General features: G+C 40.5%; 2 protein-coding genes across 4 annotated transcripts in view; one reads left to right on the forward strand and one right to left on the reverse strand.

Moving 5' to 3' along the window:
* On the reverse strand, nt 1-2,414 carry RpL6 (ribosomal protein L6). Of its 3 annotated transcripts, none has more exons than XM_034971776.2 (5): nt 2,261-2,414; nt 1,741-1,888; nt 1,249-1,400; nt 459-816; nt 1-189 (listed from the first exon to the last, which is right to left on the reverse strand). In XM_034971776.2, the coding sequence occupies exons 2-5, from the start codon at nt 1,885-1,887 to the stop codon at nt 28-30; spliced, it is 819 nt and encodes a 272-aa protein (XP_034827667.1). In that variant the 5' UTR covers nt 1,888; nt 2,261-2,414; the 3' UTR covers nt 1-27. The 3 variants fall into 3 exon arrangements, with proteins under 3 accessions (XP_034827667.1, XP_034827668.1, XP_069357165.1); XM_034971777.2 differs by having other exon boundaries at nt 2,186-2,336; XM_069501064.1 differs by lacking the exon at nt 2,261-2,414 and adding an exon at nt 2,088-2,241.
* A 97-nt stretch (nt 2,415-2,511) lies between these two features.
* The window catches only part of LOC117985332 (two pore calcium channel protein 1-like), a 17,298-nt gene continuing 1,126 nt past the window's right edge, over nt 2,512-18,683 (forward strand). Inside the window, exons 1-6 of the mRNA XM_034972019.2 lie at nt 2,512-2,962; nt 14,205-14,359; nt 16,724-16,888; nt 17,765-17,890; nt 18,218-18,398; nt 18,610-18,681. Coding sequence (XP_034827910.1) covers nt 2,860-2,962; nt 14,205-14,359; nt 16,724-16,888; nt 17,765-17,890; nt 18,218-18,398; nt 18,610-18,681 — 802 coding nt within the window. The 5' untranslated portion in view covers nt 2,512-2,859. The remainder of the gene's footprint in view (nt 2,963-14,204; nt 14,360-16,723; nt 16,889-17,764; nt 17,891-18,217; nt 18,399-18,609; nt 18,682-18,683) is intronic.

Raw genomic sequence — 18,683 nt, forward strand, 5'->3', positions numbered from 1 at the left:
GGTTGTGTTAGTCAGTATATTGGGTGTCTAGAAGCGCAGGCGGTGCGGGAACTGACTGGAGCGCAGGCCGAAGGCGGCGCGCAGGTAGCCGCGCAGCGCCTTGCGGTCGGGGCGCGCGCTGATGGCCTTCACCACCTGCTCGTCCACCAGCTTCTGGTCCGCCTTGCGCTGCTCCGACGGCACGTACTTCTGCAACACAACCGACCCCTCGTACAGACATGGGAACCTTACGGCATCTCAGAACGACTACCGGCATTCATTCAATATTCCGGGTTTCCTCCCAAAGGTATCAGACCCCCAACCTCAGAGGTGGACAACCTAACCCCTAGGCTATCACCGCTTATAGGTCAACGGGAAGTACCCTATAGGTTTTGATCTTATGATGGGTCTCAACGTACAGACAGAAAACAGAGTGATTCTTTCCTTAGAGATACAGAACGTTGAAAGGCTTGACTCACCTCTTTCTTGGTGGCGAAGATGTCCTCGCCCTCCTTGCGCTTGACGCTGCGCTTGGCGGAGCGCTTGTTCTTCTTGAAGTAGTTGTCGTCGAGGTGCGGCGGCAGCGTGAAGGCGCCCAGCTCCACGCGCGTGCTGGTGCCGATCACGTAGCGCTGTGGGATGCGCCGCAGCGGGCACGAGTTGTAGGCGAAGGGGCCGGTGACGAGCAGCAGGCCGCTGGGCAGCACGGCCAGCAGCACCACGCGCTTGCCGGCGTGGCGCCCCGCCAGCAGGATGCACACCGTGCCCGGCGTGAGGCTGGCGCGCGTGCGCCGCACGTGCTTGCTGAACGTCTTGTGGTGCGCCACCTTACGGATCCTGAAGTCAAACACATTTACTTCACTTGAGGCTTGGTGTGAGAGTGACTCCATTGACTCCAAGGTGGAGGGTACCGGCAGGCACCAGTGTACCACTGTCGGCCAGCAGGGAGAAGTGGCCAATGCTAAGTAGGTGCGTGGCATCTGCGTCACTTTGTGTGACCACTGGCACTCTGCCGAGAATATTACGATGAAGAAGAGAGACAACTTCTGCCACTCCCGATGTCAAGACTTTACAGTTGGTGTGGAGATCAGGTGCTACAGAGAGGATCTGGCAAAAACCTCAGGTGCTCTTTAGACAAGCTAATGCTACATAAGCAATGCAGCTCCTACACTACCTCGCGGGCGACTCAACTGAATGCAATGCCAATCGTATCCTAGCAACTTGTCGTCGTGAATATGTCATCAATGATCAAAGGACAGCAGCACTCACTTGTCCTGTGTGGGGTAGAAGGACCTGCGGCGCGCCAGCAGCACGGTGCGGGTGCCTCCGTTCTTCTCCCCGCCGATGGGCTTCACCACCACCGTGGGCTTCTTGTCCGTGGGGGCCTTGGGGTGCTTCTTGCCGATGAACTTGTACTTGGCCTGCAATGGGAGTGCACCCACACTTTATCTGCTGCTACATTACAATGGTGTACTATTTAATAACATTAAGTAAACACAAATATATATTCTAGATTTAAGTATGTGGGACCTCTCCTCACAGACTCAGACACGGCACTGATAACGATCCCTGCCACCCTGCCACCGTGCTGGCTCGATAATATCAGTAAAGTGTATAATGATAGTATAACAAGCCCCCTCTCAGTGATCCTACAATGTTGGAGTTGGGAGGGACACAATTTTTACTTTCTGTAGAACTTGAATGCGTTTATAAATTCTGGATTACCGACTAATGGTACATTAACGTAAATCGGAAGCTTACCTTCTTGTGGAACATTTTGGTCTTTGAGAATCTCACGACACCATTGCCCAAGTCATAATTTCTAGGTTTGCCGAGCTTGGCCTTCTGGACTCCGCCGACGGGCGCCGCGGGAGCCTTGGCCGCCGCCTTGGATGTGGGAGGAGCCATTCTACAACAAAAACAACCCTCAGACTGAGGCGCCACCTGACTGTGCAGGTTATATTATATCTATGACTGGTGCTCTCATAATACACAATATAGCTGCGTAAACGAACACTATTAAGTTTCAAATACTTGCGAACGATTAAATTAAGACACCCGATAACTTAAAATTATTAATTTCAAAAACCATCAAAACATTTTCTCACGTCAAAGTTTCTACCGTAAAATATCACTCTCGATGCATCCCAGAATAGAAATAGAACACGGTATCACTTATTAATGAATTAAAAATGAATATTCATACGTGAAAAAGTCCGAATCTTCACTAATTATCTTTATTTTTATGGATTTATTTTGAAAATACACAATAACAACTCACACTTCAGCCGGGATCGAAAAAGAGAACACCGACAAATAAAAGAAAGAGAAGTTGACAGCACCGGTTGACAGCCTACCGCGGTTGTTTGACAGCTACAATGTCACGATCGCAATCATCTCTGATTGGTTAATGCTCGCTCACTATTGGCCACAATGCATTGTTGCAACAAGAATCGCACAAATTCAGCCAATCGGAACAATTGAGATAGCAATAATGATTGATGCAGTGGTTGTCTGACGTTAGATGTCAAGTCAGTGGTGTCGTAGATAATAAGAACGTGTTAAAAAGTAAAATTTTCGTTATTTACCTGTTTTATAATACCTCAATAAATTCTTATTTTACACTATCGTTCTGATAAAAGTAAAACTTTGACCGAAAAATTAAAATCATTTTTGAGAAATCAAAAAAAAATCATCATGTTGTCAGCATAATAAATAATAATGTTTTACGAGCCATTTATGAACGAAACCCACATGCCCACAGTGAACTATGAAATGTCAAGAGGTCACTGACCTTTCAACTCTCAATCGTCTTGTGTCAACTGTCAAATTAATAAATTATGCTTTTGAGTTTTGTAAAATTAAAATCAGTAATCGGTAATGGCTTCGTTGCGGAGCCCGTCGTCGCCCTCGGACGGCTACAAAAGGTTCAGTGATGACTTCGCGAACACCAGCATCAACAATTACGGCTCCAACGTGACAAGTAAACGAGAAGCTCACATTTTTCACTGCACAGTAGTTACCGCTACATGTAATCGCTTTTGTTGTTAACAATACATTTTCTAATGCATATTAAACCATTTGTTTAATTTCCTACCTTAATTATTTATCATCTCTCTGATGTCCGCGCTGCGAGAGTGATCCGTTCAGTGCCATAAAAGGGATAATGACGTAGCCTAGGTATGACTCATGAATTCGATGAACCTAAATATGTAAGGAATAAACATTGTTCTAACGGTCGACCGGCTTCAGGCGGCTATAACAAACCACAATATGCATGTGTAGCTGCTTGCCCGCATGCTCTAGATTTGCACAAAGCCTCTACGCACACGTAACATAATAATCATTGTTCTTATTAAACGGGACCTTAATAGATGGCATTAAAATGAATTCCTAATGTGTATGTAGTTATAGTACGGCACCTGTGCCCTCGGGCCGGCTGGGTCCGGTTCACAGCCGCCATGGTGATGGCTTGATTTCCTATAATAAATCTAAATGAAGGCAATAAGGCTTAGTTGATTACGTATGATGCCAGCAATGTGCACATGATATTTTAGAGAATGATATAAATAAGATAAGATTAATTAGTAGGCCCAAGTGATGTAACATCCTAGCAGTGCTGCGACCACAATTTAAAAGTTTCAGTTTATTTTATGATAAGCACTTTATAAATTATAAAACAAATTGTTTGGACTATATTTGCTTAACATAGTATTGTGTAGGTATGTCATCTCACACACTCTCACATTAATTGCTTGAAATTTATTTTAGACTTTTAACCTGTTATACAGCTTCACTTGGTGGATATTATAAAAAACCTTTTAATGAAGATCTTTATTATGATAGAATGTACAAGCAAAATGTGGAGTTCCCCAGTAGGTTAAGCTATATTATGTCAGTCAGTTTCTCCTTTTGTATAACAAGTATCTAGATTTTTTTCCTTCAAGCGTAAGGATAGGATTAACAATAATTGAATCATGACATAATCGAGCAATGAATCATTGTGAGTTTTTGTATCAGTTTAGAAAAAGACCTGGAGAGTAACATAGCCTACTTTTTATCCTCAGGTGTCCACAGGATTTTTAAAAACCTGAATCCATGCAGCCTCAGGCACTAGCTAGTGCTTTATAACATAACACCCAAGTTCATTTGACAATCACTACATATTGTACCTACTACTTACAACCCCGCACGGCGCACAGTGTAAACTGTAAACTACTTACAACCCCGCACGGCGCACAGTGTAAACTGTAAACTACTTACAACCCCGCACGGCGCACAGTGTAAACTGTAAACTACTTACAACCCCGCTCGGCGCACAGTGTAAACTGTAAAATACTTACAACCCCGCACGGCGCACAGTGTAAACTGTAAACTACTTACAACCCCGCACGGCGCACAGTGTAAACTGTAAACTACTTACAACCCCGCACGGCGCACAGTGTAAACTGTAAACTACTTACAACGCCGCACGGCGCACAGTGTAAACTGTAAACTACTTACAACCCCGCACGGCGCACAGTGTAAACTGTAAACTACTTACAACCCCGCACGGCGCACAGTGTAAACTGTAAACTACTTACAACCCCGCACGGCGCACAGTGTAAACTGTAAACTACTTACAACCCCGCACGGCGCACAGTGTAAACTGTAAACTACTTACAACCCCGCACGGCGCACAGTGTAAACTAACAAGTATTAATCTAACATCCTTATTTACTTATCAGTTCATCTAATTTCCCACTAAAACTTAATGTAGGTATAAAATGTTGTTCATTTATTATGTGTATTTAAAAAAAAAATGTATAAAAACCGGCCAAGTGCCAATCAGACTCGCGCACTGAGGGTTCCATAGTACAATCGTATTTTATCGACATTTTGCACGATAAATCAAAAACTACTTACTAGATCTCGTTCAAACCAATTTTTGGTGGAAGTTTGCATGGTACATCATATATTTTTTTTAGTTTTATCATTCTCTTATTTTCGAAGTTACAGGGGGGGGGGCCACACATTTTACCACTTTGGAAGTGTCTCTCGCGCAAACTATTGAGTTAAAAAAAATATATATTAGAAACATCAATATCATTTTTGAAGACCTATCCATAGACACCCCAACAGTGCCCAACACGTATGGGTTTGATGAAAAAAATTTTTTTTTGAGTTTCAGTTCTAAGTATGGGGAACCCCAAAATTTATTGTTTGTTTTCTATTTTTGTGTAAAAACCTAAATGCGGTTCACAGAATACATCTACTTACCAAGTTTCAACAGTATAGCTCTTATAGTTTCGGAAAAAAGTGGCTGTGACATACATCCAGACAGACAGACAGACATGACGAATCTATAAGGGTTCCGTTTTTTGCCATTCGTCTACGGAACCCTAAAAAGCGGCCAAGTGTGAGTCAGACTCGTGAGTGTTTCGTACTACAGTCATATTTTTTTCGACATTCTGCACGATAAATCAAAAACTACCATTATGCATAAAAATAAATAAAAATCTGTTTTAGAATGTTCAGTTAAAGCCCTTTCATATGATACCCCACTTGGTATAGTAATGTTACTTTCATATGATCCCCACTTGGTATATAGGTAATGTTACTTTCATATGATACCCCCACTTGGTATAGTAATGTTACATTCATATGATACCCCACTTGGTATAGTAATGTTACTTTCATATGATACCCCACTTGGTATAGTAATGTTACATTCATATTATGATACCCCACTTGGTATAGTAATGTTACTTTCATATGATACCCCACTTGGTATAGTAATGTTACTTTCATATGATACCCCACTTGGTATAGTAATGTTACTTTCATATGATACCCCACTTGGTATAGTAATGTTACTTTCATATGATACCCCACTTGGTATAGTAATGTTACTTTCATATGATACCCCACTTGGTATAGTAATGTTACTTTCATATGATACCCCACTTGGTATAGTAATGTTACATTCATATGATACCCCACTTGGTATAGTAATGTTACTTTCATATGATACCCCACTTGGTATAGTAATGTTACATTCATATGATACCCCACTTGGTATAGTAATGTTACTTTTTCGAGGTATAAGTAATGAAGTACGCAGGTTCACCTACAATCTACATACATATAACGTGTTCCAAGCCCGACGTAAATACATGTTTACATGCCATTGCGTGGCAAATGTAGTGATACTATTTAAGTCAATTGTAAAACATCTTGTAAACCTACATTTGAGCAAATAAAGATTGATTGGTTTGTTTTGATTTGACGGTTTCGCAATTTTTGATGATATTATGTAGGAAGGTAGGTAGGTAATAGTAATTTTAAAAATGTCTCGAAGTCATAAGAAAACAATAGATACCTACGTACCTACTCCGTAGACAATCTGTGGTAGACAATACGAGATAAGTACTCAAATGTTTGTGGCAATACATGAGGGTATTTTTCGAGTGTGAAGAACGCAATAAATTGAGATGAATCATATTTATCCGTTATCAGAAGTTAATCTGTTGAGCAACTGATATTAGGCGATACAGTTTACTGAGACAGTGAGATACACGTAACGCGCGCCGCGTGGTGTTCAACTGCAACGTTCAGTGACAAGTGACAACACAATGATGAGACTTGTGCAACTTCCCGATACATTACAGGATTACTGGTATACGCTTAAATCGTGTAAGTTTTTGTTACAATTTAATTGAGTTTGTACCTACTTACTAAAACTTATAATGAATTTGTTCAAGTTCACCTGCTATTCCTTCTTTGTTAGGTAGGTACATACGTGTAAAAGTAATGTTAAAATTACCTGTATTTAATGACTTGTAAGTACCTACCTAGGTAATTAAACAAATATTTTAGGTAACTACCTACATAGCTAACTGTACTAGGCATTAAAATGAGAGCGTTTAGATTTTAGTGTCGCGAGACTTATGAGAGGTCGCGGAATAGCGGAATAGGTAATTTGCAAGTAGGTAGGAATCTCAATGTGCAAGTGTCATTGTTGTCGCCGGCCGCCGCGCGCCGCGGCGAGCTCGTCCTCGTCACATCGTTCTGCTCCATAGTGTCCAGTCCATTAGCACCAGCGACTCGTGGACACCATCATGTGAAAGTACAGAGTTATTCACTTCCATTACCATTTTTTTTTTTTTTTTTTTTTATTCTAAATTTTTTGGGATCTTTCAATCACCACGTGACTATGTCAGATCCATAGTACCCCAATCACACTTCTCTCTAATTTAACTTAGTACTTACCATAATATTCTTACGTTTCTATTATCCCTAAAATAAATTTAAAAAGAGCTCTCGCGGCCGTGGAAAAAGGCACCGCGAGAACGCTTTGGAAAATACCCACATCCGATAAATAAGGCAAAACCGAGTCCATCATTGCGGCTCGCATTTCTTCACTCCGCACACACTCCACCAATAGATGGTGGGTATCTTCTATTAAACCACAAGTTGAACAATTTTTTGAGTCTACCTTCTTCATTAAATATTTAAAGCTATTTAGTGGAGTGTGCCCGGAACGTAGTCTGAGAGCTTACCACTACCAATTTTCTACGCAACTTAACATTAGCAAACCAAGGTATACGAGGAGGTTCCTTTTGTATTGTTTTGTACCATACTCCCTTTGATATTGATGTTTCGTTAAAATATTTTTTCCAATTATTATAGATCTGTAATTTATATTCTAATAGTACTTCTGTGTGATCTGGAATAACAAATACTTCAGTTCCCGATAAAGTAGCACATTTGGCTACTCTATCGACCTCCTCGTTACCTCTCACATCGGTATGAGCCGGAACCCATTGCAATCTCATAGACAAACCACTGCTAGAAAGCTGTAGGAATTTCCTAATAATATCATATGCTATCGAAACACCTCTTACACCAGAGGAGGCGCATCGAGCTATATGCTGCAATGCACTTTTGCTGTCCGTTAAGATAACGAACTTTCTTAGTCCTATCTTAGTAGCATATGAAATTGCTTCCGAGATTGCAAAGAGCTCGGTGGACATAATTGTGATATCGGATGTTATTTTAAACATTTCTTTCACCTTGTGACCAGGATCAAAAAAAGCTGCTCCAAGCCCGTCACTGGTTTTAGACCCGTCTGTGTATATTTTATGCCACCCATTATATTTAGTATGTAACATATCCAGTGTTTTATATTTTAAACTATTACTACAAGTATTCTCTTTAGACTCTGTTACGTCTTCATTTCGTAGATATAAAATTTGTATCAATTTTTGATGTCCAAGTATTAATAAAAACATAGGAAGAGGATTACATGAATAAACTTTCTGCTCCCTAACATTATTATAGACTTTAACCAATAAAGGTTGTTTCTCTTCCTCTCCCAATAAGCTATTGACAAAAGTTGGATAGTTCCTTTAGTAAATCAATAGTAGTATTATGAGACCTGAGCTCTAGCTTTCAAACAGTATTTTGTAGCTAAATACTGACGACGTAAATAAAGTGGAGGAATGGATAGTTCCCATTCCATTACGTGAATTGGTGTAGTTTTAATGAAAACTACCAATAACACGCAATGCGGCATTTTGTACTCTATCATAACTTCAATAAATGTGTTCAGCGCATTATCAAAAAGAAAACAGCCATAATCAATTCGACTACGGATTAATGCAATGTAAATCGTCTCAATGTTTAGATGTAACCCCCACGACGCGCCTGCTAATATTTTTAATAAATTTAAGGTCTTCAATCGTTTTCCTCTCTAGTTTCATTGATATGCTTGCTCCACCGTAATGACTATCGATCCATATTCCCAATATTGAGACAATCTACATATCAATCCTAAGACCATTAACTTCTAATGTAACATTGGCTATTCTTCTTTTTCTAGTGAATACACAATATTTAGTCTTACTAGGATGACCAATTCTAAACCAATTTGTTCCATTCATCCACTATATTTGTGAGAGCATTTTGTACATTAATATTGCTAACACTAAGTTATCAGTTGTGCATAAACAACATAGTCATCGCGTATTGCAAAACATTTACATTTTTTATTCCTGTCATATTTGAGAAGTGACTATGTTGAAAAAGCAGGGAGATTTAAAGGGTCTCCCTGTGCTAATCCTCTATTAGCCCACCTTATAAAAGATGTCTCCTTTTCACTGTCATCCTCTATTTTTAGGTATCTTTTACTTAAAAACTCCCATAAATATCTACATATCTTTGCACCCACTTTTAGGTTATCTAGAATCATAACTAGCTTATCAATAAGGACATTATTATAAGCACTTTCAATGTCTAAAAAGCAAGCCAGTGTGGAAACACCTTTTGACATCCCTATCTGTATATGTGACACAAGACGGGTCAGACAGTCCATACATGACTGACCTCTTCTAAAACCAGTAGTCGATGATGGTATTACTTTCTTGTTTTCGACAAACCACTCCAATCGTTTCGTTAACATCAAATGATAATTTTACATATACATGAAATTAATGAAATAGGCCTCAACTTCGGAGTTAAATTAGGATCTCGATTTTCTTTAGGAATAGGAATAATTTTAATACTACGCCACTGTTCTGGGATAGAAGCTTGACCAAGAATTAGATTATAAATTTTAAGTACAGCTTACCATTTAGAGGCAAATTGTATATCATAGAGTAAGTAACACCATCATCCCCCGGGGCAGTGTCCTTTTTTTTTAAACAATGCCGAAATTCATTAATTGAAAAATCTTGTTCCAATGTAGGGTTATTAGAAATCAGTAAAGGCGGCGGACACTCCACAAAATCTGGAGCTAAAGAACGTAAAAGTTCCTCTTTTTTGTCACTTGGGGCCTGATAACGACTGCTTCTTACACCCTTAACCCAGCGCATTTTACGCCACATGGTCGGACTATCTGTAACTTCATCAATTTCTCCGCAATATCTTTGCCAGTCTTTAGCTGCGGCACGTTTTATTAATCGTCGCACTTCTACTATTTTTGAAGTTAATTTATCGTAATTACTTGGAATAGGATTACGCCTAAAATTTTTCAATGCTAATCTACGTTCAGCTATAGCGCGTGATAGTGATGGATCCCAATAGGGTTTAGGCTGAAATTTTTTTAAAGGATCCGCACATATTTTTTTCATGGGAATACTTTTGCTAGCTGCGTGATTAATCTCATTAACAAAGTAGTCATACATACTTTGAACACAGCTACGACTTTCAGGTGGCTGATCAAAACTATTCTTTAAAGCAAGTCGATATTCTTGCCAATTGGCTAACTTAAAATTCCTTTGTTTTACAAAAGTAGCTCTACTTCCATACTCCAAACTATACTTAATAAAATATGATCACTACCTAAATTTTCATTCGTGATTTGCCATTTAAAATATACAGCAATATCAGCAGTAACAAAAGTGATATCTGGTGAAGTGGCTTGTAGAATATTATAACTAATTTGATCCTAGTGCTCGCACCATTATTTAACGAAATATAATTATTGTCAAATGATGCATCATATATCTGAGATCCCCTAGTGTCGTTTTTACAAGACCAATTTGTGTGATGCCCGTTGAAATCCCCCGCCAATACTGATTTACTCGGGAACCTTAAAAATATATCATCCCAGTCACTTTGTGATGTTAAAACGGATGATGGACAATATATCGATGAAACAACTTTTAAACATTCACAGTTTAAAATTCTTACCGAGACAATTTCAAATCCTGGATTACTGACATCAATTGGGATATTTTGACTTTTTATAGATTTATGTACTATTATAGCAACTCCGCCATAACAATCAGATCTGTCTTTTCTATAAATATTATAGTCCTTAAGTTTAAACAATTTATTTGATTCTAACCAAGTTTCACTCAAAATACAAATGTGGATATTTTCGCGATTTAATAATAACTCCAAATCCTGCTTTTTTGGTGACACACTTTGTGCATTCCATTGCGCTATATTAATCACAAAATTCTTGAAGGTTGTACTACCCATTAAACAAACCGTTAAAGAATTTACTAATCATCTCTCCGTTACTTACTACCTCACAAATAAATGATGCTATCCACTCAAAAAATAGTTTCACTACTGAAATAATCTTCTCATCTGTCGACTTTTCCCCCAGCAAAATGTCCTTAGTTTTGCACAAAATAGATATGAATCTAGGTTTTTCCTTTGTATCCCCATTAGTTATGTTACTTTCCTCAGATGGCTGTTCAGTTCTTCCTTCGTTTTCTTCAAAACAGTTTTGTGAGTTTTCTGCCTTCCGTGTCTTCTTTTTCCATTACCATAATAATATAAATGTATTATAGCTCTAGTTCAAAGTAAATGCTTCAAGAAACTCAAGGAATTATTTTACCAATGGGTAAGAGCGCATTACTTTTATTTTAATTAGTATTTATTAATTCAAATAAAATATTCTTCAACGTGGTGAATTGCGAATCTTAGTGCACGCGCCTGGTAAAATTTAATAGCAAAGAACGGATAATTAGAAACAGTATATTTGCCAATTGAATTATGGTAAATACTATATGTATACTGATCGACTTGAGACAGATCAAAGTTTACACTTTACATGAATTTATTTACCTATTTATTCTTGCAACTGTAATAATTATTATTACAGTCCTATTCTACATAACGTTCCGGAAACTAAAGTTATCTTAGTAATGCATGATAGCATAACTTTAATACTAAACATAGCATAGCATGATGCATGTTTGTTGTAAACTACAAGTTACAACAAACATGCATCATGCTAATCTTTAATGCATCATAGAATAACTTTAGTTACAACAAACATGCATTGTGCCAATCTTAGTAATGCATGATAGCATAACTTTAGTTACCAAACATGCATCATGCTAATCTTTAATGCATGATAGAATAGGTACCTAAGTTAAGTTACAACGAACATGCATTGTGCTAATCTTAGTAATGCATGATAGAATAACTTTAGTTTCCGCAAATATTACGTAGACTAGGATTGTAATAAAAATTTCAGTTATAAGAATAAATAGATATACCTACCTACCTGAAATGTGACATGAATGTAAATTTTGTTTTGTCTGCCTCTGCAGTCACTCGGTATTTACGATAATTCAATTAGCAAATATACCTACAGGTACGATGTCTAACAAGCCGTTCTTTTTATTACGGATCCAATGCAGGCGATTAAATCACAACAAATGTAAATATATAATTACCGACCTACTACCTACATGTAGGTACCTACCTACCATATTCGAGCGAAATAAATGATAATGATTATCAACAAATTATAAAGCCAGGGGCTAGTGGTATTCTTAGAATCGAAGCAGAAACAATGTTTTTTTATTTCTTTATTACAAAAAAATATTCGATTTCTACACTATCGACTTATGAATAATTCAAGCGTTACTTACGACTGATGGGTAGGTACATATCTTGTTATACAGCTAGGTGTGGCGTGGGTACCTACCTACTGTCTACTCACATTATAAAGTTTCTCTACGATCCTACGATCCTTGATTTAGTAATTAGTTAGGTAGTTAGGTAGCATTATAGTTTATACCGTCAATATTTGTACAGATTGATAACGTAGGCCACAGGTGTCAGGTAGTCGGTGCAAGTTGTACGGAATTCAGAAATGACTTACATCCATGCAACTTCCATTTTATTAGCGGAGTTTAAAAACTGAAAGTTGTTGACACTCGGATATCTATTTTTACATTTATTGTGATATGTAACTAGGTACCAACAGCTTCATATACCTAGTCATAGTGAAGTAGGTAGGAACCTACTACAAGATACAATGAACACTATAGGTAAGTACCTACCTGATATAGACAAATCAGTTTATTCAATTTTTATTTTCAAAGCTTTTTAGTGTAAGTAGTTACCTACCTAGTCTTTGCTTGGCACCTAAAATATCAATTCACCAGCAAAACTTTCCAACTCCACACGACTTAGGAGTTCAGTACCTTGCAGCATCAAGATTGAAGAGTTGCGACTTGGAATTCAATAACAAAGTCTATGCTTGGAATTTACAATATCAATTCACCAGGAACAGTTCCTGAATTTCTATAGTTTAGGAGTGCTGTACCCTGCATCATCAGGTTAGAGTACTTCGGACTGGGAGTGTCATCGTGAAGCCGTTGCTTGATACCTAAAATATCTATTCACCATCAGAAATTCTTAAATCCCCACGGCTTCTGAGTTCAGTATCTTGCAGCATGAGGATTGAGGAGTTGGGATCCGGAGTTCGATGATGTAGTCTATGCTTGGTACCTTAAATAATATTGCATCATCCGCAGTTTCTGAATCACTGTAATTTAGGAGTGCTGTACCCTCCATCATCTGGGTTGAAGAGTTGGGACTTTGAGTTCAAACATAGAGTCGTTGCTTGCTTCCTACAATATTAAAACACTATTAACACGTCCTTAATCTTGATAACTCAGGCGGGCAGTAACCCTGCAGCATCAGGATTAAGTTGGATCTAGAAATTTTTATGGGACCACCACGGAAACTTCAGCTGTTGATTAAAAAAAATTGCAAATCGTCTCATAAACCTCGAAAAAATCTTTGTAGGTACTTAATTACATTAAAGACATTTTACTTAAATGTCTTTGGTAGGTAGGTAATTCCCGTTGAGTCAAACCCCCGTGAGTAACACTGTGACTCAACGAGATTTTTTTGGAAATGTTGTCCCGTCTGTGTGTCCCGTTGAGTAACACTGTTACTCAATGGGAATTTTTCAGAACTGTTGTCCCGTTGAGTCACACCTACATAATATTGCGTGTGTAACAAGTGTTAACTGAATGTGCACTTTTCTGGGATTTCATTTATTTTCAAATCCAACATGGACTTTTAACAAAATATTAGACATGGTGTCGTTTTCTGGTTTTTCAAAGATACTGATTTTAAACGTGACATTTATTTTCAAATCCAAAATGGCGGACATGAACTTTTTACAAAAAATAGACATTGGTGTCGTTTTCAGGGTTTTCCAGGATGCTGATTTTGATGATGACATTAATTTTCAAAACCAAGATGGCGGACATGGATTTTTTACAAAAAATAGACAAGAGAAGAGAGCCAGACTTATACCAGAGTCTGGTATAAGTCTGGCTCTCTTCAACTATAAAGTCTGAGCAAAGTTATAGTATGCTCTAGGTCAACATTAGGGCTGCGCCCCTGTAGTGGCGACTGTGCTGTGTCGCGGTGGTGATCGCTCGTCGCACAAGTCTGCCACGCCATACGGTGTGTTGCAGACAGTCGCGCAGGGCCGGAGGAGGGCGGCGTGGACGGCGCAGGCGGGGACGGCACGCTGGAGCTGGGCAGCCGCTCGTCGCTGCACGGCGGCCTGCCATGCACCGAGGACGAGCACTGGGAGATGAACTACCACGAGGCCGCCATCTACCTAGAGGTATATAGTCCTGTGCGGACAAGGGCGGATCCAGCTTTGGTGCCAGGGGGGGGTCACATAGTCGTGGTCAAGTCACAACATCTCGACCTCTTGCGACAGGTCGAGTTGGTAATCGGGGTATGACGAGCGGGGGTTGGGGGGACGCCCCGCACACCCGCACGCAGGGCCGTCTTTAACCTATTGGAGGCCCTGGGCACATTAGAATAACGGGGCCCCTATGATCTTGACAGAGTAGGTACTATTTTCTTGGAATAGGCAAAGAAAGTCACGTTCTAGACGTATTATAAATGCAAATGTTTCTATCTATCTGTTATCTTTTCAAAGTCCATATTCTAAATCAAAATTTGGTACTATTCAGAGATAGTTTACACTCGCAAACGGCTTTTTATCCCGGAAAATTAAAGGGTTCTCACGGAAATTTAAAAAAACTAAAACTATGTGGACGAAGTTGCGGGCATCAACCAATATAGAGTAAAAGCGCGAGCGAAGCGAGCGCGAAATTTTCATATATTTACGAAAAAATCATAAGTACTAATATAAATGCGAAAGCGTGTCTATCTACTTATCTGTTACTGTTCACACTATAATTACCCGTGCTGAATTTAGTTTTAAATGTTCGTTTTTTGAAACACTGGTTTGAATCACACACTACATAATTTGCACAAAATTTGTCTGTTTTTTACGATGATTTTACTGATACGAATGTCTTATAATGACTCATGAATAACGAATTTTTCATTCACACAAACTTCAAGTTCACTTGTCAATTGTCAATGTCAAATATCGATCGAAACTATTTGACGGTCTATCTTTTCGGTACTACAAAGAGAAAGCTTTCATCCCGGAAACCTGCATACACTTTTTATGCGGAAAATCAAAGAGTTCCTACGGTTTTTTGAAAACCTAAATCAATGCGGACAAGGTTGCGGGCGGGCAACAACTATTACAGAACAAAAGCGCGAGCGAAGCGAGCGCGAAATTTTCTGTCTGTCTATCATCTTGTTAGGTACTTTTCACGGCCAAATGTAGGTAGGTAGGTACTACTCAGTGATAGCTTGCATCTCGGAAGGGATTTGTAAGCGAGCGCAAAATTTATGACATTATTTACAAAAAAAGAAAAGATAAATGTCAGAAATATTGTATTACGATATAGATAAATGCCAGAAATGTACTAAAAACTATAAAGTCATCTGTTGTATAAAAAATAGTTCTATTATCTTTAGGGGTCCCCAGATGCAACGAGCGCTTGGATAATAAAAACTTTACTATAAATAATAAACGTAAAGGACCAATCCGACCGATACATTATAGGTATATAATACATATTATTTTTTACTTTTAGAGGTTTTTACGGTCGGGAATTTTTTAAAAAGTGTGAAAAAGAATGAAATATTCTATCATTTGCTATCTTCTTAGCATTCTATCGTTATTAGTAAAGACAATAATGATCGGATATAAGTCAGTCTTGACTATTTAACAATCATCTCTGCGGTCCTTTGTTTGAGATGGCTTTTTTGACCGTTGATTTTATCGAAATAAATATGTTTTTGGGTATTAAAATATCGGTTGGTCTGTTATAGTTTGGTGATCTGGCAGGGACTACTGGGCCCCAATCGATCGTGGGCCCTGGGCAAGTGCCGTGTGATGTTCTTCAATCATTGAAGAACATCACACGGCACGGCACAGGAAATGTGACATCTCGACAACTTACATAAAATCTAGGTATTTAAAAATATAAAAAACATTATGTTTAACAATTTTAATTAGTGGTCCACCTAGGTCCTGGACGCAGCCCAGGGGGGGGGGGGGCGTGACCCCTGGATCCGCCCTTGTGTGCGGACTGGGGGCGGGCGGGCGGTACACGGTTTATGTAGTTAAGCCGCAGACACTGTGGTGTTGAGGCCTATGTGAAAATGAAAATCTTTTTTATTCGTATAAACTTTTACAAGTGCTTACGAATAGTCGGATGCATCTACCACTGGTTCGGAATGCCTTTCCTGCCGAGAAGAACCAGCAAGAAACTCGGCGGTTGCTCTTTTCAAATATTTGATATAGGTACAAGATTATGCCATGTATAAAATAGTATTTGCAGTCTTGTGCGTTGCTGGAACGAGCTGCAGGTCAAATCCACGCTCTTTTATCATTTAGATAATCTTCAATTGTGTAATATGCTTTTTTCAGGAGCATATTTTTAATAGATTTTTTAAACTTGTGCAAAGGTAAGTCCAAAATAGTTTGCGGGATTTTATTATAAAAGTGTAACTGTGGTGTGCCCGTCTGTGTCATGAATTTTTGTTGTTAAGTCTTTCGGGTGTCGTCAGTATCTCTGACGAATGCTTAGGCTCGGTTGTTTACACCCCGCAGGAAGGCCTGAACAACGAGAAGTTCGACTCGCACCCGTCCAGCCCCGAGGAGCTGCCGGCCTACCTGCGCGTGCACAACCCCTGCTACCACGGCCTCGACCTGCTCGCTTCGCTCGTGCTCATCCTGCTCGCCTTCACCGAGGACCCCGCCGTGCCCGCCTTCAGAGTGAGTTTCTGTCGTACGACATATGTGCTTGTGTTGGGTAGAAGTAGGGTTCGGTGCTTTGGGGAAGTCACAGAACGGTAACTGTTGATATCCTCAAGTGATCGATGTCTAAAGTACGCGCGCGAAACGCTCAGCAGCGAAATGCCCTTCCGTCCGTGGATTGCCGAAACGCTGAGCGGCGAAATGCCCTTCCGTCCGTGGATTGCCGAAACGCTGAGCGGCGAAATGCCCTTCCGTCCGTGGATTGCCGAAACGCTGAGCGGCGAAATGCCCTTCCGTCCGTGGATTGCCGAAACGCTGAGCGGCGAAATGCCCTTCCGTCCGTGGATTGCCGAAACGCTGAGCGGCGAAATGCCCTTCCGTCCGTGGATTGCCGAAACGCTGATCGGCGAAATGCCCTTCCGTCCGTGGATTGCCGAAACGCTGATCGGCGAAATGCCCTTCCGTCCATGGATTGCCGTCAGCATAATAAGCGTTGCCTAACGTAAACCCATCTTACAAAAAAAAACCACGATACCCAAAGAACAAGCTGGCGTGTTAAGTGGTACTGGCCTTGACCTGTTCACTGTCTAATGCTGTTCAACCGAGACTACCGCTTACGACGAGACCTTAAGGCCCTCGTCCGCTGCTTCACCCGTTGCGACCAGCAGCAACAACCTCTATTGTACCGCATACTCCAGATGTCCCTGATGTTAAATGCAATAGGTATTGTTCCTTTTCACAATTTTTGAAAGATCACGCTCGCTTCCCAGTTCCCCAATAGCCACCGCTAGAAATGTTAATTGGACGCCTTTTGTTTGACATGCGTGGACTGCCAACAATTTGGCGATTGTTGTGGATGTGGTGTGCAAGTGTGCAGTGGTGTGAGTGTTGCAGCTGCCGGTGTGGGCGCACGGCTCGGTGGAGCTGCTGGCGCTGGCCGTCATCGGCATCGAGCTGCACCTCAAGCTGAAGTGGATCGGCTGGGGGACCATCCTCAAGCACAAGAGGACCATGTTAAAGGTATACCGATGTACATCGTCGACTTAAGTTCAAGTTAGTAGAAGTTACTTGAATCAACATCACGTGAACGGGAAGTATTCCATATTTCTCGTACCAAATATTTACAACAACTACCTAGGTACTGTTTCAGTTACAATCTTTCAGATCGAACTTGAAACTGAAAATTTATTTTACATAACCGTTACGTAACCGACAACTGCCTTCCCCTCGGGGCTTTTGTGTGAGTGTACGACAATATTCCATCGGGAGTAGGTTCAGTCGCCCGCATCCCCGAGCGCGTAGACTTGTCGAGGCTTCTGAAGTAAGTGATCGTTTCGATTGTTGCAGGGGATAACCCTCCTGATCATGGTTCTAGAAGCGGTGGTGGTGCTGTGTCGCCAGTCGTCGCACTTCCGCGTGACGCGCGCGCTGCGCCCCATCTTCCTCGTGGACACGCGCCACTGCGGCGGCGTGCGGCGCTTCATCCGCCAGATCCTGCAGTCGCTGCCGCCCATCATCGACATGCTAGGTACGCGTCTATCTGTTTGTGTATTTGTTCTTCATTTTAGATGCTGTCCTTAAACGTGCCGTTGACCTTGCAGGCTGCAGTCGCTATCGATGGGAGCGGGCAGGTCATGCGGACAGACAGGGTATCAGATGGCTCATAGGAACATCCGTTTCGTTTTGGATCACCGCCGACCATTTGAACGCGTGTCAACAGTTGTGACGTTCGGTTCCAGGTCTGCTGATGTTCTTCGTGGCGACGTACTCGCTGCTGGGCTACTACTTGTTCTCGGAGCACGTGGACAACGGC

Source organism: Maniola hyperantus, chromosome 9 (genome assembly GCF_902806685.2).
Source record: "Maniola hyperantus chromosome 9, iAphHyp1.2, whole genome shotgun sequence".
Classification (NCBI taxonomy): domain Eukaryota; kingdom Metazoa; phylum Arthropoda; class Insecta; order Lepidoptera; family Nymphalidae; genus Maniola; species Maniola hyperantus.

Bases quoted from the DNA above. Each gene is read 5' to 3' on its own strand.
- RpL6 (XM_034971776.2), bottom strand. From the start codon at position 1,887: ATGGCTCCTCCCACATCCAAGGCGGCGGCCAAGGCTCCCGCGGCGCCC. The intron at 817-1,248 runs GTGAGTGCTGCT...GTTTGACTTCAG, and splicing joins TTCTACCCCACACAGGACAA to GATCCGTAAGGTGGCGCACC. The intron at 190-458 runs GTGAGTCAAGCC...GTTGTGTTGCAG, and splicing joins TCTTCGCCACCAAGAAAGAG to AAGTACGTGCCGTCGGAGCA.